General features: G+C 42.2%; 1 protein-coding gene across 2 annotated transcripts in view; it reads left to right on the forward strand.

Annotated features, from left to right (window-relative positions):
* LOC120999260 (WD repeat containing planar cell polarity effector) overlaps nt 1-25592 on the forward strand; it is a 470467-nt gene that overhangs the window by 441274 nt on the left and 3601 nt on the right. For both annotated transcript variants that reach the window (XM_040430129.1, XM_040430130.1), the window contains 2 exons: nt 15227-15306; nt 24102-24124. In XM_040430129.1, the coding sequence (XP_040286063.1) occupies nt 15227-15306; nt 24102-24124 (103 nt within the window). The remainder of the gene's footprint in view (nt 1-15226; nt 15307-24101; nt 24125-25592) is intronic.

Genomic DNA, 25592 nt, shown 5'->3' on the forward strand with positions numbered 1-25592 from the left:
ACAATATACCATAAATCTCTGAAATGAGACCCCTAGTGGTGCTTGACAACTTGCATAATTTCTCAAATGTAGAAGGGGTGGAGACAGTCGAGGATTTAAAGAGGCTAGAAAGCAGATGCTGAAGTTGTAGATATTGATATCCAGAAGATTCAGATAACTTAAAGGACATTCTTAACCTATCCAGTGGCAATAAACTGAGTGTTTTATGGTCAGTTATATCCACAAAGCGAAATAATTTATTGGAGAACCAAGGCTTAAGAAAAGAGGCGTGCATACCCATCGGGAACAGGGGATTAAATAAGAAGGAAGTCATTGAAGACTTTTCAGGTGCTAGAGAGAATTTACGATTACAACTACGCCAAATATTATATGTATGAGTGATTGGACCTAACATTTCCCGAACCAACGTGTTCGGAAGTGGTGTCCATAAAAGTGAATTGGGATGTATAGGGGCTAACCATAATTTTTCTATTTCTAGCCACCTGGAATAAGCATATAAATTAGACCATGCCGGGAGCCTTCTGAGATGTGTGGCCCAATAATACTTCGTAACATCTGGAGCTGCCAGACCACCTTGAGTTTTGAGTGCCGTGAGAGTTGCACATCCAATCCGATGCCTCTTCCCATTCCATATAAAATTTAGCATACTTGTCTGAAAGGTCCTTAGGTCCTTTAGAGGAACAGGGATCGGTAGTGTTTCAAACAAATATAAAAGTTTAGGCAAAATTGTCATTTTGACCGCTGCTATGCGACCTAATAAGGAAATGGGAAGAGACATCCACCTGGTCATGAGCATCTTTAGTTCACGGAAAGTATTTGGAAAATTTTGACCATATAGTGAACCATATGTCGGAGTTAGGCTAATTCCAAGATAACGCAGCTTTGTGTCTTGCCATCTAAAGCGAAAGTTAGTTTTTAGTATAGTTAAATCATCTAGGGAGAAGTTGAGAGGTAAGGCTTCAGTCTTAGCAGTATTAACCTTGTAACCCGATAACCTGCCGTAGGTTTCCAGAAGGCGAAAGAGGTTAGGAAGTGAGATGTGTGGATTTGTCAATGTAAGCAAGATATCATCAGCGAACAAGGACAATTTGAACTCTACTTTATTCACCAAAACTCCACGGATATCAGGGTGAGCCCTAATGGCTGCTGCGAGGGGCTCAATGCAAAGGACAAAAATTAATGGGGACAATGGACAGCCCTGACGTGTACCATTATATATGGGGAAGATCGGAGATTGTGCATGAGGCATTTTTACTGTAGCTGTAGGCTGGGCATATAGGACTTTCAGGGCATTAAGAAATGGTCCGGCAATGCCAAAGGCCCCCAGGGCGGAGAACATAAACGGCCAATTTAATCGATCAAACGCCTTTTCGGCGTCGAGGCTTAGCAAAAGTGCTATGTCTTTACGCTTATTAACGATTTCCACTAAATCAATAGTTCGCCTAGTGTTGTCTCCTCCCTGACGATCCCTGACAAAACCCACCTGGTCCTTGTGCACTAAATGGGGGAGCCAAATGGAAAGGCGATTAGCTAAAGTTTTGGTAAATATTTTGAGGTCCGAATTAAGAAGGGCTATAGGTCTATAATTGGCACATTCTAGTGGGTCCTTTCCGGGTTTTGGGATTACTGTAATGTACGAATGTGAAAGCGATGGAGGTATTGGGGATCCCTGCAAGAAAGAGTTAAATAATAGTATCATTTGGGGCATCAGGATATCCGAAAAGGTTTTGTAGTATACATACGGCAGGCCATCAGGTCCCGGGGACTTGTTATTGGGAAGCTGCTTCAGTACCTCTTGCAATTCCTCTGACGTTATAGGGGCATTTAATGAAGAAATAGCTTCCTCTGATAGTTTAGGTAGTTTGCATTGCGTCAAGAAGTTATCAAAAAGTTGTTGACGCTTTTCATGATCCATTGGCGTCTGTTGTGGTATAGAGTAAAGCGATGTGTAAAACTTTTGAAAAAGTTCCGATATAACAACAGGATCATATACTAATGTACCATCAGATGACCTCATAACTGTCGGATTTCCCACTAAGTTGGACTCGCGCAGCTGACGTGCCAAAAGGGTATGTGATTTATTGCCCCATGCATAGAACCTTTGCCTGGAGTACAATAAAAGTTTTTCAGTCTTGTGGCATATAATATCCCTTAATCTGTCCCTAAGAACCACTATACGGCGAAGCAGGTGTCGTGAACGGCGCGAGCCCAACTTACCTTCCAAATCCTTAAGCTGAGCAGTGAGAATGACCTGTTGTTGAATCCGGTCCTTCTTTAGTTTAGAACCCATAGCAATACAATTGCCTCTAAAAACCGCTTTATGCGCTTCCCACAACGTAGAAACCAAGACTGAAGACTGATTTAGGGCAAAGTATTCTGTTAAGCTATCTCTAAGTTCCTGTCTAAGTGGTAGACTATTTAAAAAAGTCTCATTTAGGCGCCAATGGCACTTTTTTACATGATAACCCGAAGTTTTTAGGGTGATGGTGATCGGGGCATGGTCTGACCATGTGATATGGCCAAGGTCAGCCTCCTTTAGCATTCGGAGGATTGGAACATTTCCAAAAAAATAATCTATCCTAGAGTGGGTGCTATGTGGGTGAGAGAAAAAAGTGTATGATTTTGCTGAAGGATAATTAACTCTCCAGAGGTCATAAAGAGAATAGCGTCGAATGAGACGCCTAAAAAGACATGACAATCTGCGTTGTTTACGCGAAGGGGCGGCGCTATTTAAGGGCAGCCTATCCATATGCTCAGAGAAAGAGATGTTGAAATCTCCTCCCACGATCATAGGGGAAGGTAGGTACTGGGATAGTTTAAAAAATACCTTATTCAAAAAAGGAATTTGGGCCGTGTTAGGGGAGTATAAGTTACATAGTATAATCGGTTGGCCCCTAAGTGTAGCCTTGAGTATAATATACCTTCCTTCCACATCAGAGATGCAAGTTTCTACATTTATTGGACAATGAGTAGCTAAAAGGATGGCTACACCCACCACTTTTTTCCCTGACGTTGCAGAATAAACTCTGGGAAATGATCTTTGTGCAAATTTAAAGGTGCCCTGCTGATCAAAATGAGTCTCCTGTAGAAAGACTATATCTGCTTTTTGCGATCTACACTCATTAATTGCTAACCTTCTTTTAGTGTTGGAATTAAGGCCCTTCACATTCAATGACATACATTTAACCATCATAAGTAGACTTGAAAAGGAATACTTGCAATATTCATGTCGATCTGCCGAGACCACAACATGTGCATATTCACCACTTCATGTAGTAGGAGACGAGTATACCATGGACATCTAGCTGTAAAAAACATAAATGGGGAACACAAAAGGGAAGACGGGGAAGACACAAGACAATATACAATTAAAGAACAAAACCTTAAGGTGATGGTAACATTGGACCAAATTGTCCAGATAGGGATCAGTGAACCACATTGAGAGCGGTTTGGTTCATTTTGTAACCATCTCATAATCCCTAAAAACAAAAGGGATAAAGAGAGGGTCAAAGTACTCATCCCATATGAGAAGGCATGACTGAGCGCCCCCAAAAAAGCCGTCCATAAAGGATAACTGATTAATAGGTAAAACAGTGTTATCAATAAGGAAACCACATAGATTCTTGAAACACTAAACATGGTTTCTGAGACAAAAAAGCAAGAACGCCGCATAGTAGCGGAAGAAAAAACAGGAGACGTGCAATATATAACACTACACAGTACATTACTCAAGGAGGTGCATCACGGGACCCCATATGAGGCAAGGAATCTTGTGGAGGTGATCTTCTTCTTTTCTGTCGCACAGTCTGCCAGACTGGATCCAGAGCAGGATTCGGATCTTGAATTTCCCAATCTGCAATAGAAGGCACCTCAATATCTAGAGCTGAGCAGAAGGCTAGGAGATCCGCATGCTGACGTAGAATAGATGTCCTGCCATTTTTGGAAGCTATTAGGGCAAACGGGAAACCCCATCTATATGGAATCTTCTTTTCTCTCAAGAGATTCAATAAAGGTTGTAGAACTCTTCGTTTTTGAAGTGTCCACCAGGAAAGATCCTGATACAGTTGGACGGTCTGGCCCTTAAAATCGACGGTTTTCATAGCTCTGGCCTTGGCCATTATGTTTTCTTTCAGCTGAAAATCATGCACACAGCAAATGATGTCTCTCGGCTGTGCTGCTGAGGATTTAGGACGAAGCGCTCTATGAGCGCGATCAAGCTTGATGTCTTGTGGTGGCTGAGACCCCAAGATAGTGTTGAAAAGTTCAGACAGCATGACTGGTATGTTTTCATCAGCGTCTGGTTCAGGCAAACCTCTAATACGGATATTATTTCTGCGTCCCCTATTATCTAAGTCTTCTAAATGACGAGTATTTTCTCTGATTACTTGGGACTGGGAGGTTATAATTGAGTGCAGGTTAGCAACACTTCTGCGTGTATCGTCATGATCAATCTCCATAGAGTCCATGCGGCCAGACAACTGCTTAAAATCTTGCCTAAGTGCTGATATTTCTGATTTACAGGCACTCCTGACTTCAGCAATCAATATTTTAAAGTCAGCTTTGGTGGGTAAGTGCTGCAATGATTGGTGCAATAGTGCCGAAGATTGCGTGGAAGGCACAGACCCTTCATCTCCCTCATCCATCGAGTCAGATAAACGGTCCCATGTAGCTGCTCCTCCATCCCCTGCTGTATGGTGGCTTGGTTCATGAGGATCCCCAGGGGGTTCACTCCAATCACGCCGTCGTTGCGAAGGTGTGGCCGACTGCCTAGTGTTTTTAAGCGCTTGTTTAGGCGGCATAATGGCGGCGTACTCAGTCTCGTGTTCAAGCCTTATGGCTGGAACGGCGAAACACCCCGACGATCTGGGGGTAAATGCCTTCGCTGACGGTGATAAAGCTGTAGGATTTAGTCTCTGGGAAAGTTCGCCCTCTTCTCTCGGAAGCGTAAGATCTTTTTGCAGTGCCGCGGACTCACACTCACCCGAGGTGGATGACACAGGTAGGCCGCACTCCGTAGACGTCTTCCCCGAGGCTCGACACAGGTAAGAATCCAATGTATTCTTTGGTTTAGCAGGGGTCTGGGAGTTGCTAGGATGTTTAAGCTGCAGTTTTCTCCCCATGTACTGTAATGAAAAAGCCTAAAAGTCTCCCTCTCATAGATCAAGCGGCGGAGCTCAGCGTTCAGGCGGCCATTCCTGCAGACGCCCAGGCCATGCCCCCTAGCTCAAGCGTTTTAAGCCATAATCAGAATGCTGGACATAGCTCCTGCAATAATTGCACTAAGGACAATTAGGACACTGTCTCTTTAAATCTGATAGTTTAGTAATATGCAGTACTGTGATGGCTGATGACCCACTCGATATAGCAGGAATCACTTTGACAAGTTACTGTGGATTACACAGTGGATCGGAACGTGGGTGACACTGAGGGTACCTTGAATCTTGAACAGGTAAGTGTCCTCTCCGTTGCCAAGCGATCCGGTGCCCAGACAAAATGGCGCTTTCTCAATGATGGTCGCTTCAGGCGCGATGTCACTCCGGCTGCCTGTGTTCACCGGTACCGCATATAAATCCCGGCACAAGTACAGCTCCTGATCCGCCGCCGAGCCTGTATAGATGTATCCTTCGGTAGACGGTGAAGCCCAGGAAACGGTCGCGCCGGGCCGAATCTAGGCCGCGGTTGTGCCTCACTACTAGGCCGCAGTAGTAATTCCGGCCAGGGTCGGGTGAGTGACTCAAGAGACGTCTCAAATTGAAGGTGGTCGCGAGTACAGACACAGGATGGTTGAAATGGGGTCTTTAAAGCCCTGAAAGATGGTAGATGGGCTATGATTGTAAAACTCTCAGCAGAGCTGCACTGAGAGACGTCTTCCTCCCTTCACGGCTAGCCACGCCCCCCCAACTAAGAGGTTTTAAGTTCACAAGGAGGTAAGCTGCAATTAGTGATGACTATGCATGGAGTAGGACAGTTTGGGAAAACTGATAGAGCCCTTGCTGTATGCATTGTCCTTAGGCAAGGGCTACACGACGTGTGTCGTGCGACATTTATTGAAATGATCATCTATGGTCTCGCACTGCAGCATTCTGCGACTGCACCACGACAGTCGCAAAAAATCCATCCAAGTTGGATTTTGGTACGACTGTTGCAGTCGCAGCATGTCTCTGTGCGACACCATAGACTATCAGCCATAGACTATCATTACAATAAATGTCGAGAGACTTTGGTCTCATTGCAGTTGTATCCTTTTGTTGTGCGACAAATGTCGCTGTGCAGTCCTAGCCTTATTCTGTGGAAAGCAATGCCGCGTATTATTGCGATGCAGTGACATCACTGCATTATCCCTGTACAGTGACATCATTGTGTGCATTGTACTTGCATATCAACAACGTTATGTGAGGGGTTTTGTTTAATTTCGATGTAAGTAAACATGTATTATCCTTCATTGAGTTAATTATCTCTTTATTGTGACGTAAATATATATATTATGTAATGTCACTGTGTGCATTATCACTGAATTGAGACATCAGTATGTGCATTAGCTTTAGTTATTTTATTTTATTTTTTCCAGAAACACCATTAATGCTTTATTTATAAACAGAGGGGCCTAATGCATTGTGCCTTTCCTCTGTTACTCCGCCTGCAAATGTATGAATAATTAACAACTGGTTAGTACCATTGACCTTGTTAAAGGGGTATTCCCATCTCAGACAATGGGGGCATATCGCCCATGCTCCTATTCCTTTTTATGGGGCAGACGGCAATAGCAGAGCCAGCGCTCAGCTATTTTCGGCAGCCCCATTGAAATGAATGGAGGGCGCATGCGCAGTGCGCCCTCCGTTTATTTCCCAGCTCCGTACTCATTGTAGGTGCGGATCTCAGCGATGGGACCCGCACCTATCAGACAATGAGGGCATATCCTAGAGATATGCCCCCATTTTCTGAGATGGGAAAACCTCTTTAATAGAGTGTTTAGGGACACACCTCCTCGACAGGGAAAATGGTGACGTCCAGTTGTCTGTTTATTCTCAGGCAGAATGACAGACAAGTGGCTTAACCCGTAGAATACCAGCGCCGTACATGTATGGCGCTGGAAAGTGGTCCGAAATCCCGATCAGCTGCAGGGGTCTGGCAGTCACTGATAGCCAGACCCCTGCTGTTTGCGCCGGAATTGGTGAAAAAAAAGATGCCGCACATTAACCCTTGCACTGCCATGGTCATCGCTGACTGCGGTATCCTGCCGGGTGGCCATCGGGTCCCCACGCTGCTGTGACGGGATCCAGTGGCTGGAAAGGCAGCCCGATGCCTTCCTTAGGCATCGTGGCTACCTTCCGTGACAGCCTGTGAGATCCAGCCCCCTGAATCTCACAGGTAGGAAGCACATAGCCAATGCATTACAATACAGAAGAATGATAAAGGGGATCAGACCCCCAAAAGTTGAAGTCCCAGAGTGGGACAAAAAATAAAGTGAAAAAATAAAAATAAAGTTTTACCCCCAAAAAAAATGAAGTTTCAAGTAAAAAAAAATGTAAAGTGTCCTTTTCCTAAAGAAAGTAAAAAAAAAATGTAAAAAAACGGAGGAAAAAAGATATATTAGGTATCGCCGTGTCCGTATCGACCGGCTCTATAAAAATATCACATGACCTAACCCCTCAGGTGAACACTGTAAAAAAAAAAAAAAAACTGTGCTGAAAAAATAACATTTTTGTCACCTTACATCACTAAAAGTGCAACACCAAGCGATCAAAAAGGCGCATACCCCCCAAAATAGTACCAATCTAACCGTCACCTCATCCTGCAAAAAATTAGCCCCTTCCTAAGACAATAACACAAAAAATAAAAAAAACTATGGCTCTCAGACTATGGAGACACTAAGGCTTCGTTCTCATCATCGTTCAGCCTTTCCGTTCTCCTGCTCCGTTTAGGAGCAGGAGAACGGAAAGGACGGATAAGACACATAACTGACGCCAAACGGAGCCCTTAGGCCCCCTAGACTATAATGGGGTCTGTTATGTTTCCGCTCAGATGATTTTGAAGCGGAGACAAAAGTTATGCATGCAGGACTTTTGTCTCTGCTTCAAAATCATCTTCTGAGCGGAAACATAACGGACCCCATTATAGTCTAGGGGGCCTAAGGGCTCAGTTTGGCGTCAGTTATGTGCCTTATCTGTCCTTTCCGTTCTCCTGCTCCTAAACGGAGCAGGAGAACGGAAAGGCTGAACGGTGATGTGAACGAAGCTTTAAACATGATTTTTAATTTTTTTTTTGTTTCAAAAATTATATTTTTGTGCAAAACTTAAATAAATAATAACAAGTATACATATTGGGTATTGCCTCTTCCGTAACGACCTAACCCCTCAGGTGAACACCGTAAAAAATATAAATTAAAAGTGTGTCAAAAAAGCAATTTTTTGTCACCTTACATCACAAAAAGTGTAATACCAAGTGATCAAAAAGTCATATGCACCCTAAAATAGTACCAATCAAACCGTCATCTTATTCCGAAAAAAATTAGCCCCTACATAAGCCCCTCCAAAAACCATATGGCGTTCCTTTCCTTCTGCGCCCTGCCATGTGGCAGGCGCAGCACTAAGAAATGCCTTTTGCACTGTGGCATTAGAAGAATTTTGATATCTCTGACCTTTTAGTCTAACCAGACTGGTGGAACTGCAAGTAAACACACATATAACTGATTCAGTATACAGTTCTAATCACTACATTAACAGTAGGAACATTATATAACTGTTTTAAATACCTATTTTGGCCTCTCTGCTTCCATAAAACACAGCTCTTAGTGGAGTGAATGTCTGTTCAGCTTCTCTCCTCTGGTGTAATGATTCTAGCAGCTCCTGCTAGGGGAATTTCCCACGCAATCTGTGTGTGAGGCTGGCTGTAATTGGTCAAAACTCTTGCTGTGTGTGTGGTTGGCTGTGATTGGTCAAGACTCCTGCCCAGAAACAAAAGTTTTAGGGTCCATTCACACGTCCGCAAATGGGTACGCATCCGTTCCGCAATATTGGGAACAGGTGCGGACCCAATCATTCTCAATAGGGCAGGAATGGATGCAGAGTACCCACTATGTGCTCTCCGCATCCGCATTTCCGGAGCGCGGCCCCGAACTTCCGGACCGCGGCTCCGCAAAAAAAATAGAACATGTCCTATTCTTGTCCGCAATTGCGGACAAGAATAGGCAGTTCTATGGGGGTGCCGGCCAGGTGTATTGCGGATCCGCAATACAATACGGACGTGTGAATGGACCCTAACTTTATGCTTTCTGTTGTTTCTGCTGTGTCATTGAGCTTACCTCACATCATGTAGTGAATCTTAAAGGCATATTATCTTTTCTGCTTCTGTGAACACAATATATAACAGTTATATGACATCCAAAACATGAAGTCACTGTAAATAACTCTGCTTTTGTCTTTAACACACAAACATAGGAACTGTATTAAGGTTATTGGCAGGTCTAGCTGTATAAACATATAAGCTATATTAGCAACCTAGGACAGGTCTTAGCTGGCCAGCTACATGCCGCGTGCCCGTACCGCAGTTTACGAACACATATGGGGTGTTTCTGTAAACTACAGAATCAGAGTAATAAATATTGAGGTTTTTTTTTGGCTGTTAACCCTTGCTTTGTTACTGGGGAAAAAAATGGATTAAAATGGAAAATCTGCCAAAAAAGTGAATTTCTGAAATTTCATCTACATTTTTCTTTAATTCTTGTGGAGCACTTAAAGGGTTACTAAAGTTTGTAAAATCAGTTTTGAATACCTTAAGGGGTGTTTTTTCCAAAATGGGGTCATTTTTGGGTGGTTTCTATTATGTAAGCCTCACAAAGTGACTTCAGACCTGAACTGGTCCTTAAAAAGTGGGTTTTGGAAATTTTCTGAAAAATGTCAAGATTTGCTTCTAAACTTCTAAGGCCTCTTTCACACGGGTGTCGCGTGTTAGGGCCGTATAGGATGCGGGTGCGTTGTGGGAAAATCGTGCGAGTAGGTACGCAATTGCAGTCAGTTTTGACTGCGATTGCTTTCCGATGTTAAGTTTTTATCGTGCGGGTACAATGCGTTTTGCACACGCGTGATAAAAAACTGACTGTGGTACCCAGACCTGAACCCAAACTTCTTCACTGAAGTTCGGATTTGGGTTAGGTATTCCTTATAACATGCTTATAAGGAAAAATAAAAGCATTCTTAATACAGAATGCTTAGTAAACTGTAGATTGAGGTGTTAAAAATAAAATTAACTTACCTGTTCCAATTGATCGCGCAGCCGGCATCCTCTTCTTGCTTCTTCTTTAAGGACCTGCAAAAGGAGCTTTGGTGAAGTAATCGCACTCAACATGGTTATAAGGGAAAATAATAGCATTCTTAATACAGAATGCATAGTACAATAGGGCTGGAGGGGTTAAAAAAAATAAATATTATTTAACTCACCTTAATCCACTTGTTCGCGCAGCCCGGCTTCTCTTCTGTCTTCTTTCTTCAGGACCTGGGTAAACGACCTGTGGTGACGTCACTGTGCTCATCACATGGTCCATCACATGATCTTTTACCAAGGTGATGGATCATGTGACGGGCCATGTGATGAGCGCAGTGACGTCATCACAGGTCCTTTACCCAGGTCCTGAAGAAAGAAGACAGAAGAGAAGCCGGGCTGCGCGAACAAGTGGATTAAGGTGAGTTAAAAAATTATTATTATTATTTTTAACCCTTCCAGCCCTATTGTACTATGCATTCTGTATTTAGAATGCTATTATTTAACCTTATAACCATGTTATAAGGGAAAATAATAATGATTGGGTCTCCATCCCGATCGTCTCCTAGCAACAGTGCGTGAAAATCGCACCGCATCCGCACTTCTACGCAGTCCCATTCACTTCTATGGGGCCTGCGTTGCGTGAAAAACGCACAAAATAGAGCTTGCTGCGATTTTCACGAAACGCACAAGTGATGCGTGAAAATCACCGCTCATGTGCACAGCCCCATAGAAATGAATGGGTCCGGATTCAGTGCGGGTGCAATGCATTCAACTCACACATTGCACTCGCGCGGAAAACTCGCCCGCGTGAAAGGGGCCATAGTCCCTGACTTAAGCCTCATGCAGACGTCAGTGTTTCACGGACGTGTGCTGTACGTGTTCTCCACGGACAGCACATGTTCCTATTCATTTTAATGTGTGTATTCACACATCAGTGTTTCAGCACGGTCCGTGCATCCGTTTTTTTTAACCACGGATGCATGCTCTATTTTGTTTGTGTTCACGGATCCATCACGCCCATTATAGTCTATGGGTCCGTGATGCCATCCGTGTTGCATCCGTGTTTCACGGATCATTAACAAGAGATTCTTTGAAAATTATTTTTCATCTGTTGAGTGTTAGTGAAACACAGATGCAACACGGACAGCAAAAAACGGACCCAATACGGAGAAAACACTAATTGAACACGGTCTGTGTTACCACTGTTCCAAAACTGACAATTATAGAGATCACAGCCAGGCAGGGAACTATGGTGGTCATTTATGAGTAGATAGATGCCATTTTTGCCTTCAGTCGCAAAGGTGATTTGCAGCTGAATCTGTGACTTCTTCCCTTTCCACGCCACATACGCCAGTTCTAAAAAAAAAAGGGGGGGGGGGGAGAGGGCAGGCCAGCAGGCGCGTCTAATTGATCATTTTCTAAGCCAGTTTGTGGCATAGAAAATGATCTAAATCTATGGCAGCAAGGGAGCTGGTCTAGATTTAAGGCTCTTAGGCGCCGGCAGTGGATGCGCCTAAAGTTATGTAGAGGCCGGCACCTCTACATAATTTAGACACATGAAGTCCCAGCGCAGGGGGTATAGGTTTAGAGGTTGTTTATGCATGAGGCCTTAGGGCCCTTTTACATGGGCTGTTGATCAAAAACAAACAGCACTCGTTTGTGTGATCGTATCTTACATGCAGTAGCACAATTGTTTGTTGGCAGCACATTGCTCAGTGTATGTGCTGCTGACAATAGGCAAACTGAATGAGGGACGAACGATGGGCAATCCGCCTACTTGTATATCGTTGATCAGCTCACGGTCAGGGATGAAATTGCCCCATGTAAAAGGATCCTAAGGCCTCATTCAGATGGCCGCGGTGTTTTGCGGATCCACAAAACACAGATACCAGCCGCGTGCGTTCCGCAATTTGTGGACCGCACATGGCCGCAACCATAATAGAAAATGCCTATTCTTGTCTGCGATTTCGGACAAGAATAGGACATGCTCTATCCTTTCCGTGGAACGGAACCACGGATGCGGACAGCACACGGTGTGCTGTCTGCTTCTTTTGCGGAACGGGTGTGTACCCATTTGAACGGCCGTCTGAATGAGCCCTTTAGCTTGTAAGCATTTCTGGGATACCATGAGTGCTAAAGAGAATAGTGTGGGCACAATGTAGAACAATTACCCATAGCAAATCTAGTTATTTAAAAGGATGCCATTAAAAGTATGGGGGATGTAGAGAATTAGAAATTTGATTGTAGTGTAAAATAAGCATTTGTCTAGGAGGTGAAGTTTATGGAGTTAAAGAACACCTGAAATTAAGTACATTTGTAGTAAAAATGCAATAAAAAAATGTTATTTGCGGAGATTAGTGTCATTGATGTCGCTTCCTAATTTTTCTAATATGCCCCAAATCCTGCATCTACCTTCTCCTATATGTTTCTTCAATTGGCCGTAGCACAAGGAAGTATTTGTGCAGAACACTGCTGAGGGGGACACAAGATGCTGGATGTATTTGAAAAATTAGGGGGCATTACTACTGACACCAATTTTTTTTTATGCATTTATATAGCGAATTCACTTAGTTTCACCTGTTCTTTTACTCTGAATATAATATTTTCCAGAGTTAACCCCTAAAACACAAGCATTTATTTTGCACTATGAGACTATATGGGTAGTAAATGAAATCCATTCGTTCATCGTCAGTCTGTGAAGCTCAATATGGCTTCTGTCTGCCATGTTTTCATAATCTTTTGTCATCCAAATGCTCCAATTAACTGCTATGCATAAACATGGATCCCTGCCTTTGTATCGCCAACCACGCACTCAGTGCACATTAACCTTTGGGAGCAGGCAAAATAATGAGTTACTGCTCTTTGGCAGAAATCAGATTTCCTTCACATATGTCGGCTTGGCCAAGCTAGTGTGCATATTCTGAATACAGCAATGAGCATGTCTAATGCTTGTGGTCCTCTGACACATTAACATGCGGTAGGGATCACAGCCCTGCTTTGTACTTGAAACATGCAGATAACTTACCAGGTAATAGTTTACAAGCACCATCTTCCTTTAAGATCCATTTATAAGTAAACTGTGATACTATAAATGTGCACTGTATGACCTCTGTCTTCTATAACCCTATTCCAAGAGTCACAGGTCTCCATTTTACTATAGACAACTATTACTTAAAGGGGTTGCCCAGCCTTTTTTAAGTGATCCTATGGATAGGCTATCACTAGCTTATTGGCAGAGGTCCAGTTTACTGTTCAGTGTGGCTCCATCACCGGAAGACGGCGCCGGAGCTACAGAGCACCGTCAACATTGTAGTGGAAGGAGCCACTACATTGCCGTCAATGGGAGCAGTGCTGCAGTGATGAGCTCTGTCCACTACAGTATTGACGGTGCTCTGACTTCCAGCAATGAAGCTACAGCTGATCGGCAGGGATGCAGGGTGACAGACCCCCCGCCAATCAGCAAGTGATGGCCTATTGTAGGGCTGTAAATAAGGCTGGACAACCCCTTTAAAGGGAAATGTGTCATCAGAAGTGGATTATATCAATTTATTATTAAAACTTATTTTTCAACTTTATTACTTTTACAAATTTTATTTTTTTTCAACTTTAATTTTCACTTTTTTCAAAATAAAGGAAAAAATTTGGTATAAAGGAGCCAGGATAGAAAATAAAGAGAAGTAGGGGAGTAGGATTAGGGAATCAATCTCAGCAGTCATCTCATTAACACAGGCAGGATTACAATGACGCCTCTGTATAGACAACTCACAATAGTTAATGGTCACTGCTTGTCTACTCCCCCTCTCTGCACAATTATTTCTGCGCATCACCTTGGCAAACACGAGAGCAAAAGGCAATGCACCTACAAAAGTGCACTGGATGCCTGTGAATATGACATAAAGAGGAGTGGGATAATATCATGTTTTGTAGTTTTGACTGGAATCAGGATTATTTACCCGAAATTGTCCATATAAATGGAAGAAAACAGCAATTATATGTATGTACACAGTATTAAGAGTGAGTTCAATGGCATTACCTAAATTCGTTTTGATGCTTCTGATTTTGTCTCACTTCAACAATGTCAGATAGGTGTGGATCCTATCTCTGGGACCCGCACCCATCTCCAGAGCAGAGTGGCCAAAGTGAAGGAGAAGGCACCAGCAGCTGACCTCCATTCATTTATATGGGATTGTCGAAAAAGTGGTGCCTTCGGCTTTTTTTTTTTTTCTTTTAAACACCCGTATAAACGAATGGAGAGCGCGTAGCGCAAGCGCGGCCACCACTCCATTCCCTTCTGTAGAACTGCCAGAAATAGCCGAGCACTAGCTCAGCTATTTCCAGCACTCCCATAGAAATGAATGTACGCCGGCTGCGCATGCGAAGTGCACTCATGTTCACTTTGGGTGCTTTGTTCTAGAGATACGCTCCCAATGTTTGAGGTGAGACAACCAATTTAAGGATCATGATGTAGACCGTAATGAAGCAGGGGGAGTACACAGAAAAAAGGGTAGCATCCAAGAGTCCTGCTGCTGGTCTTGGTTCCTTCCATCCGCATCCTGGCATGACCTCATGGACAGAAGACATTGTTTTACTGCAGCACAGGCCAGGATTTATTGCAGTACTTCTCGATTTGTCAGGGATGAGATTGTGTTGTTTCTTATCCATGCCAGAGAGATCCTGGCTGGTTCTAAAATCATTTCATCCACATAATGACACAAAGAAGGCAATGTCCATCACTTCACCTCCCAGCTGGACGGTGCAGACTGACCTTTTTGGAGCCATCATGGGCCACAGTTGAGTCAGCAAATTGACTATAGTCAGAGAAAACGCTGTGCGTCCTGACAAAGGGCGGAGTGAACGAAGCATGTCCGTCACTCAGCAGTATCAACAAATTAAAGACTTGTCTCTGATGATTGCCCTCTTTACTAAGATTTCTTTCTTGTGTTTTTTGTTCTTTTTATTTTCACAGACAATTAGTTCACATAGAGAACGAGATTGGAATTGAAGTCTACGCTGAATCTCTGAATAAAACACTACCTTGGAATCGGGGTACGAATCAGAAAGTGGATGTTAAATGCTTTGAGTGATGTAATTTATTACCAGGGGGAGCTGGGGAAGCATGCAGAGAGCAATGAATGAGGTGGATGTATCTTATGTAAGCGACACACAATGTGTGCTTTATCTGACATGGACCATGCCTTAAGAAATCTATCTGGCTATTACAGAGACACATTTAGAACAGACGGCACAGCACAGTGTGTGTAAATTAAAGTTACTCAGATTTGTGCATGGGGAGTCTCGGAATGAAATGCGATGAGGTAGTCTGCTAGTATTTTATTTTTTAACTGGGCATGAGCAATATATCGGCTCTACCAGCCTTACGATGCACAGAAAAAGGATGTTTCTTAAATTTTCACATTATTATTATTATTATTATGCCATTAATTCCACGTATGAAAAGGGTTGCACATACATAATAAAAAATTGCAATGAGCATGAACAAGACAAGTTACAAACTGGTATAGAAGGAGAGAGGACCCTGCCGCGAGAGCATACGATGTATGACGGATGGGGGTACATCATTCATACATGAAAGTCAAATTCATAGGGTCCATTTCTGGCTAGGAGAGGTCAGTATTTTCCTCCGATTTCCTATAACGTTCTTCTATCATATTTCTGCAGTCCTGCACATGGCTTTAGAGGAGATCCACGCTGGTGTATTTATCATCCTAATGTAATATTGCTGCTAGAGCAACATCTTCTGTATTAAACATCAGCATTATTTATGACATGAGATATTCCACATGACGATGATACGCTTGTATTCTCTGTGACTATATACAGTATCTCACTTTGGTAAAATAAATAAAATAGAGAGAGTGCAATGCAGTGATATATGGTATTAGTCCGGTATCGCACCAATGTCAAGGCTTCCATTTTTGACAGAGTTGTGACAGCCATGTTGGTTGCCTGCCAGTGAATCTTGATAGACCCAACCGGTTAACTTATAATGAGGTTTCTCTTGATTCCATCTGTGGTTTAAAGGGCATCTGTCAGCAGATTTGTATCTATACAAATTGGCTGACCTCTTACATGTGTGTTTGGCAGCTGATGGCATCTGTGTTGGACCCATGTTCATATGTGCCCTCATTGCTGGAAAAAAAATGAAGTTTTAATATATGCACATGAGCCTCTAAGAGCAACAAGGGCGTTGCCGTTACACCTAGAGGCTCTGCTCTCTCTGCAATTGCACCCTCTGCACTTTGATTAACAGAGCCAGGCATGATCACTTTACACTGCCTGGCCCTGTCAATCAAAGTGCAGAGTGTGCGGCAGTTGCAGAGAAAGCAAAGCCTCTTGGTGTAATGCCAACGCCCCCGTTGCTCCTTGAGGCTCATTTGCATATATAAAAACTTCCATTATTTTCAGCAATGCGGGCACTTATGAACATCAGACCAACACAGATGCCTTCAGCTGCCAAGCGCACATGCCACAGGTCAGCCATTGTCATAGGTACAAATTGTTCAGTTCTTGCTTTTAAAAAAAAATGCCAGGATCCATGAAGCTGAAACTCCGACCGCAAGTGTGAACATTGCCTTACTGACTTCTTTTACATGCTTTCAGAGGTGCAAATGAAATAAAAAGAAATTCTAGTCTTTAATGTAATTGCTTCAACCCTCCTGTAAAATCTTTATGAAGTATTTTCTGGCATCGAATTGGGCTTATTAAATTAAATATATTTTTCCAATCTTCTACTGAGAAATTGCTGCGTATATTTCTTATTATTGACTGTCCTTGAGACAGTCCCCTGCTGTTTCCTCCTCATTCAGTAAGAGTCTTAGACATGGAGGAAGAAATCGAAGCTATGTTATGAATGTTTAGCTTTGAAGAACCACAGAGAAGAAAGGGCTGGAGACATGAATGACCATTTAGAGAAGGTTTGGTAGATGGAAGTAGAGTGCAGAAGGTGTCCCATGTTCAGAACAGAAATCCAATCGGCCACAGGTCTCCCAGCACCTGCCTGCTGAGTTTATGTCCTGAGGGTGTTCCTGTGTATTCTGTTTTCAGTGTAGTGGAGAAATCCTGCCAATATCCTCTTACGAGGAATAATCATGTTGTGTCTGCTGACGCCATGCACGTATCATGAACCATACAGTTGTAGTTTGAAGTCAGAATAACCTTGCACTTCAGAAATGCAGTTTTCATAAGCGTTATGTCATTTGGCAAACACAGTATATTGACTTTCTCCCACTTTCAGCCAGAAAAGGGAAGGGTGTGTTATCCACAGCAGCCATGTCGGTGACTACATCCTGTTCGTGCATTGACAACCTTTCATTTTTAAGACTAGCTTTTCAACATCTGCACTTTATACTTGACATTTTCTGCAGTAACATTTACATTTCACATACGCTGCTGGCTTGCCTTTTTTTAAATTCAGGATGGCAACCACACAATACTGTATTCAGCATCATCTGCCTATAGCAGTCTTGTGTAATACATTAATGTGTTTTTTAATTCACAGTATTAAACCCTCTTTAGAGCTGTTGACTAAAGGGGCAGAGTTACTGATACAATTGCCGCTTGTAGTAAAGTGGCATTGATCAGTGGCAGGTACACACTGCCATTCTTTAATAGTGTGTATACCTTGACTGCATTGGGCCTTGTTGGGGCATATAGTGCATGGTGCACTGCTTCTCCTGGCTGATAAATCTGTTCAGTATGCCAACATAAGTAAGGTTACGTTCACAAGACCGTGTGATGGCCGTTTTATTGATTTTTTTTATTGCTGTCACACGACCGTGTAGTCTATGGCGTTTTTTTTTTTATGGCCTGTGAATAGTAAAAAAAAATAGGGCATGTCCTATTTTGTCTGTTTTGACAGACCAACAGCCCTCATACAATTAAAAGGGACCATTTTTAACAGACCGTTTTGCTGTTTTTATTATTTGCTGTTTTTACTATCTTGGTATTCACCCTTTAACCCCTATACAAGGATCTAGATTTCGCTTCAGGGAAGCCGCCAGGCATCTTCCTCCAGGAGTAGTCTATGTGTGGTCAACAGATGATTCACGAGGGTGAGAGACACTGGCGCAAGGCACCGAGGGTTCAGCAGAATTATAGTCCAGGATAGGCTGAGGTCCGGGTTTGGCGGAGTATGTGCAATACGGCAATGAATCCAAGGTCAGGGCAAGAAGTATAGAGGCAATTTGGTAACAGGCACGGATCATGTCAGGCACCAAAGGGTCAATATGGGTAAACAAGCAAAAGTCAGTAGATGACTGACAACAGGAAAAAGCACACCTTTGCAGGAAGGAACCTATTGCTCAGGCCCCCTTCCAATGACGAAGGTGCCTAAAATACCCTAGGTTAGCCAGCCATGGACTGGAAAAAATTTAGGGTGTGCACTAACCCTACGGGCAGAGGAGGAGAGGCCTTTCTTGCTAAGATAATCCGTCTGCATTAAGGCTCAAGCGGACCTAGTGGCCAGGCCCAGCCAGAGGATAGCAATGGGAGGGTGGGTCCAGCCCACTGGGCAACTTCAGCGGCAGCTCACAGCCACTACTGTAACACAACCCATGCACTTTACTCTTTTTTTTTTCCATGCTGACGTACACACTTTTCAGACATTCTGGTAGTGCAGTGTTTATGCATGTCCAGTTTATACATGTAGTGCAGTCTTTATTACAAGCTGCTCATCTACTGAGCATGGAAGAAGAAACACCACAAATCACCTCCTTATTTGCCAGACTAGAACTATCAGGCACCATCAAACCTAAATTCCCTGTTGAAGCATTTTTTTTAAAACCAAGTATTGTTAAAATACAAATAAATCTGTATAAAGATTGTGTGTATTATACTATGTGTATTGTCCTGTATTTTATTTTTTTTATTTTTAAATGAAAGGCTCTTCCAATGCATCTACTTAAATTACACCTATACTGAGGTTACATCTTGTAATCTTTTTCCTGGTGGAGATCCATATAGTAACATTTATGTGCTGATGCTTTGTTTTTGCTGATTATATCTCCCTTATAAAAATAATTTCTCCAATGCTGCATAATACACATTTACAAGCCCTAACACTCATTACCGAGCCGCTTATTGAAATATAAGATGGACTGAGATGTTTTTTTGATTTTTTTTAAGAACATTTACAGCCTACACTAAAGGATTTCTGTGTGGATATACTCTAGAGGGGTTGTCCCATGAGAAACATTCTACATTTTTCAAAACAGCACCTAGATCAGAATACTTTTGTAATTGCATGTACCGGTACTTAAAAATTTAGTATAGCTACTGAGTTATTCAATAAAATGTATCTGTATAGCGCCACCTGGTGTTTGTTCTTTTCTATATTTCTCTGTACACCACCCTGAGGAGGATGCACATGCTCAGCTCCATCCTTCAGCTGCCACCAGTCCTATCTTTTGTTCGAAGCTATGACCAGTTGCAAGGAGAGAGCTTTAGCAGAAAGGACTCGCCCCCTTAGCTGTGGGTACATTTTCAGATAAAACAGACATTACACAGTAACAGACTTATAAGCAATTCAAGCAAAATAATATAATTCAAAAAATAGTATTTTTCTTATTTGTCTATTATTTTACATTGTTTACAGTGCATTCGAAACGTCTTCAGACCCTTTCACACTTTTCACATTTTGTTATGTTGTGTCCTTCTGCTAAAAATAGAATTAAAAAATCTATTTTTTCCCATTATTCTGCACTCAGTACCCCATAATGAGAACGTGAAAACAGAGGGTTAGGCTACTGTCACTAGCGTTGTTAGAATCCGTCAGGCAGTTCCGTTGCTGGAACTGCCTGCCAGATTCGGCAAACAGTATGCAAACTGATATCCTTTTTTCCCGGATCCATTAGACGGATCCGTCTCATCCGGAATAACGGATCCAGTATTAACATTTTTTCAAAGATCAAAAGCGAAAGCAGCTCCTCCTATATCCTGGCCCATGCGCAGACTGGAAAACGGGATCCGGCGGCGCAGCAATTTCCGGAACACTTGGTACTGGATCCGGCATTAATACATCTCTACGAAAATGAATGCCGCATCCAGCAATTGTGGTATTGTTCCAGGATTTTGGCCGGACAAAATTCCGCAGCAAGCTGCGTTATTTTGTCCTGTCAAATACCGTACAAGGGACGGAACGGAAGAAATCATGATGCATACTGAACGGATTGCTTTCCATTCAGAATGCATTAGGACAAACTGATGCGTTTTTTTTCCGGTATTGAGACCCTTTACCGGATTTCAGTACCGGAAAAGAATACCGCTAGTGTGAAAGTACCCTTAGAAATCTTTACTAATTTATTGAAAGAAAAAAATTCAATATTGCATTGATTAAAATATTCTGACCCTCAGCATTTATTTGAAGTACCTTTTGGTAGCGATTACAGCCTCCAGTCTTCTTGGGTACAATACCACAAGGTTTGCACACCTAGATTTGGGGATTTTCTGCCATTCTTCTCTGCAGATCCTCACAAGCTCTTTCAGGTTGAATAGGGACCGTCAGTGGATGGACATTTTCCGATCTCTCCAGAGATGTTCGATTGTCATTCAAGTCAGGGCTCTGGCTGGGCCACTCAAGGACATTCACGGAGTTGTCTGCAAACCCTGTGCTGGCTTAGTTATGTGCTTAGGGTCCTTGTCTTTTTGGAAGGTGAACCTTCAGCCCAGTCTGAGGTCCTGTGAATCATGATTTCATTAAGAATATCTCTGTACTTTGCTCCATTCAGCTTTCCCTCAACCCTGACCAGTCTCCCTGCCCTAGCTGCTGAAAAACACTCCCATAACATGATGCTGCCACCACCATGCTTCAGTATAGGGATGGTATTGGGCCGGTTATGAGCATTGCCTGGATTCCTCCAGACATGACACTTAGAATTAAGGCTCAAAAGTTCAGTCTTTGTTTCATCAGACCAGAGAATCTATTTTAGGTGCTTTTTTGCAATCTCTAGGTGTGCTTTCATGTGTCTTTTAATAAGGAGAGGCTTCTTTTTGGCCACTCTCCCTAAACCCAGGTTAGTGGAGTGCTTCAGTGTTTGGTTCACCTTCTGGAAGTTTCTCCCATCTGCACACAGGATTTTTGGAGCCCAGCCAGATTTACCATTGGATTCTTGGTCACCTCTCTTACCAAGACCCCTCTCTTCCCCGATTACTTAGTTTGATGGAGTGGCCAGCTCTAGGAAGAATCCTGGTTGTTCCAAACTTCTTCCCAAAGTGCTCTTGGGAACTTTCAGTGCAGCAGAAATTATTTGTACCCTTATCCAGAGCTGTGCCTCCATACAATCCTGTCTCTGAGCTATGCAGGCAGTTCTTTCCTCATCATGGCTTGGTATTTGCTCTGATATGCAGTCAGCTGTGAGACCTTATATGACAGGGCTGTGTCTTTACAAATTATGTCCAATTCAACTGAATTCACCACAGGTGGACTCCAAACATCTCAAAGATGATCAAGAGAAATGGGATGCCCCCAGAGCTAAAGTTCAATTGTCAGATCTTAATACTTTGTTCATGCAAAATATAACTTTTTCCTTTTTTAATTAATTTGCAAAAATTTCTAAATTTCTGTTCTCACTTTCCCATTATGGGGTATTGAGTTCAGGGGGAAAATGTTGTTTTTTTATTTTAGCACAAGGCCCAACATAACAAAATGTGAAAAAAGTGAAAGGGTCTGAATACTTTAAGAATGCACTATATATCTTTGTGTAGCTTTGAAGACTGAGTGTAGTTTTAACTAAGGATTTATGCATATACAGTCAGGTCCATAAATATTGGGACATCGACACAATTCTAACATTTTTGGCTCTATACACCACCACAATGGATTTGAAATGAAACGAACAAGATGTGCTTTAACTGCAGATTGTCAGCTTTAATTTGAGGGTATTTACATCCAAATCAGGTGAACGGTGTAGGAATTACAGCAGTTTGCATATGTGCCTCCCACTTGTTAAGGGACCAAAAGTTATTCCCTCATTATCCCAATTACAATGAGCAGATAAAAGGTCCAGAGTTCATTTCAAGTGTGCTATTTGCATTTGGAATCTGTTGCTGTCAACTCTCAAGATGAGATCCAAAGAGCTGTCACTGTGATTGAAGCAAGCCATCATTAGGCTGAAAAAAACAAAACAAACCAATTAGAGAGATAGCAAAAACATGAGGCGTGGCCAAAACAACTGTTTGGAACATTCTTAAAAAGAAGGAACGCACTGGTGAGCTCAGCAACACCAAAAGACCCAGGAGACCACTGAAAACAACTGTGGTGGATGACCAAAGAATTCTTTCCCTGGTGAAGAAAACACCCTTCACAACAGTTGGCCAGATCAAGAACACTCTCCAGGAGGTAGGTGTATGTGTGTCAAAGTCATCAATCAAGAGAAGACTTCACCAGAGTGAATACAGAGGGTTCACCACAAGATGTAAACCATTGGTGGGCCTCAAAATCAGGAAAGCCAGATTAGAGTTTGCCAAACGACATCTAAAAAAGCCTTCACAGTTCTGGAACAACATCCTATGGACAGATGAGACCAAGATCAACTTGTACCAGAGTGATGGGAAGAGAAGAGTATGGAGAAGGAAAGGAACTGCTCATGATCCTAAGCATACCACCTCATCAGTCAAGCATGGTGGTGGTAGTATCATGGCGTTGGCATGTATGGCTGCCAATGGAACTGGTTCTCTTGTATTTATTGATGATGTGACTGCTGACAAAAGCAGCAGGATGAATTCTGAAGTGTTTCGAGCAATATTATCTACTCATATTCAGCCAAATGCTTCAGAACTCATTGGACGGTGCTTCACAGTGCATATGGACAATGACCCAAAGCATACTGCAAAAGCAACCAAAGCGTTTTTTAAGGGAAAGAAGTGGAATGTTATGCAATGGCCAAGTCAATCCCCTGACCTGAATGCGATTGAGCATGCATTTCACTTGCAGAAGACAAAACTGAAGGGAAAATGCCCCAAGAACAAGTAGGAACTGAAGACAGTTGCAGTAGAGGCCTGGCAGAGCATCACCAGGGATGAAACCCAGCGTCTGCTGATGTCTATGCGTTCCAGACTTCAGGCTGTAATTGACTGCAAAGGATTTGCAACCAAGTATTAAAAAGTGAAAGTTTGATTTATGATTATTATTCTGTCCTATTACTTTTGGTTCCTTAACAAGTGGGAGGCACATATGCAAACTGTTGTAATTCCTACACCGTTCACCTGATTTGGATGTAAATACCCTCAAATTAAAGCTGACAGTCTGCAGTTAAAGCATATCTTGTTCATTTCATTTCAAATCCATTGTGGTGGTGTATAGAACAAAAAAAATGTAGAATTGTGTTGTCCCAATATTTATGGACCTGACTGTATCTCTATGTACCAGATTTCTTGTTGGGTTTTTTTCTTTACTTAATCAGTTTGATTTTTAGATTTTTGATTTTGCTCATAACTACCAATTTATTCACTTTTCAGGTAACATTTTATATTAGGACTTATTAAAAGGCGCTTTCTGGTTTTTTTTTTTTAAGGGGAGAAGGGCTGTTTAAAATACAAAGAAAAAACTTTAGTTACCTTTCATATGTCCTGTTGTTCCAGAGCTGCCATCAGCAGTCACATAAGGTTCATGCAAATGTGACCACTAAGGCCAGTTTTGGCTGCAGAGGTCACATGAAGAATGGATGGCATGTGACTGCTGCAGGCCCAACAGAGAGAAGTTTTTTTACAATCCGCTGCTCTCTCCCCATTTTTAAAACAAGTTCTGAAAACCCTCTAATTATTTTTTTTATGTGTACGCTATCTCATACATTGAAACAATTGTCTTTTCTTATATTTCTTTATAGGAGAAGATGATTTAGCAAGAGAGGTATGTTTTTAGATTTTTCACGATATTTTGCATTATATGTTTCTATATTTTTAATATCTTGCATTAATTTCAGATATAACTATAATACTCTACAAAAAAAATTAACTAAGATATTTTATTTAGTATTATAATTAACTTATGTTAAAATATGTTATTATGAAGCTATTCTTTTTTATTTATTATTTGGTGATAGTATATTTTCAGAATATTTTTGAAAGATTTCTTATTTGATGACTATTCAAATATTTAAGGAGCTATAGCAAAATACAGAAGGGTGGTCAAAAATAATTTCTATCCTACGGATCATATATATATATGATATACAGTACAGACCAAAAGTTTGGACACACCTCATTCAAAGAGTTTTCTTTATTTTCATGACTATGAAGGCATCAAAACTATGAATTAACACATGTGGAATTATATACATAACAAACAAGTGTAAAACAACTGGAAATATGTCATATTCTAGGTTCTCCAAAGTAGCCACCTTTTGCTTTGATTACTGATTTGCACACTCTTGGCATTCTCTTGATGAGCTTCAAGAGGTAGTCCCCTGAAATGGTCTTCCAACAGTCTTGAAGGAGTTCCCAGATATGCTTAGCACTTGTTGGCCCTTTTGCCTTCACTCTGCGGTCCAGCTCACCCCAAACCATCTCGATTGGGTTTAGGTCCGGTGACTGTGGAGGCCAGGCCATCTGGCGCAGCACCCCATCACTCTCCTTCATGGTCAAATAGCCCTTACTTTCAAAGTTTTCCCAATTTTTCGGCTGACTGACTGACCTTCATTTCTTAAAGTAATGATGGCCACTCGTTTTTCTTTACTTAGCTGCTTTTTTCTTGCCATAATACAAATTCTAACAGTCTATTCAGTAGGACTATCAGCTGTGTATCCACATGACTTCTCCTCAACGCAACTGATGGTCCCAACCCCATTTATAAGGCAAGAAATCCCACTTATTAAACCTGACAGGGCACACCTGTGAAGTGAAAACCATTTCAGGGGACTACCTCTTGAAGCTCATCAAGAGAATGCCAAGGGTGTGCAAAGCAGTAATCAAAGCAAAAGGTGGCTACTTTGAAGAACCTAGAATAGGACATATTTTCAGTTGTTTCACACTTGTTTGTTATGTATATAATTCCACATGTGTTAATTCATAGTTTTGATGCCTTCATAGTCATGAAAATAAAGAAAACTCTTTGAATGAGAAGGTGTGTCCAAACTTTTGGTCTGTACTGTATATATATATATATATATATATATATATTAGTTGATATTTTATCCAAAATACACAAGCTCACAACCAGGGCCGGCCTTTGGGGTGTGCGAGCTGTGCGGCCGCACAGGGCGCCATGGCAACAGGGGCGGCCGACACAGCTCGCAGTCGGTCTCTTACAGCAGGCCGGCCTGAGATTGTGTGAGGCGAGCCTAGCGAGCTGAGCTGCTGCAGCTGCCAGGTCAGGTTCC

The sequence above is a fragment of the Bufo bufo genome, chromosome 4 (genome assembly GCF_905171765.1).
Source record: "Bufo bufo chromosome 4, aBufBuf1.1, whole genome shotgun sequence".
Lineage (NCBI taxonomy): Eukaryota > Metazoa > Chordata > Amphibia > Anura > Bufonidae > Bufo > Bufo bufo.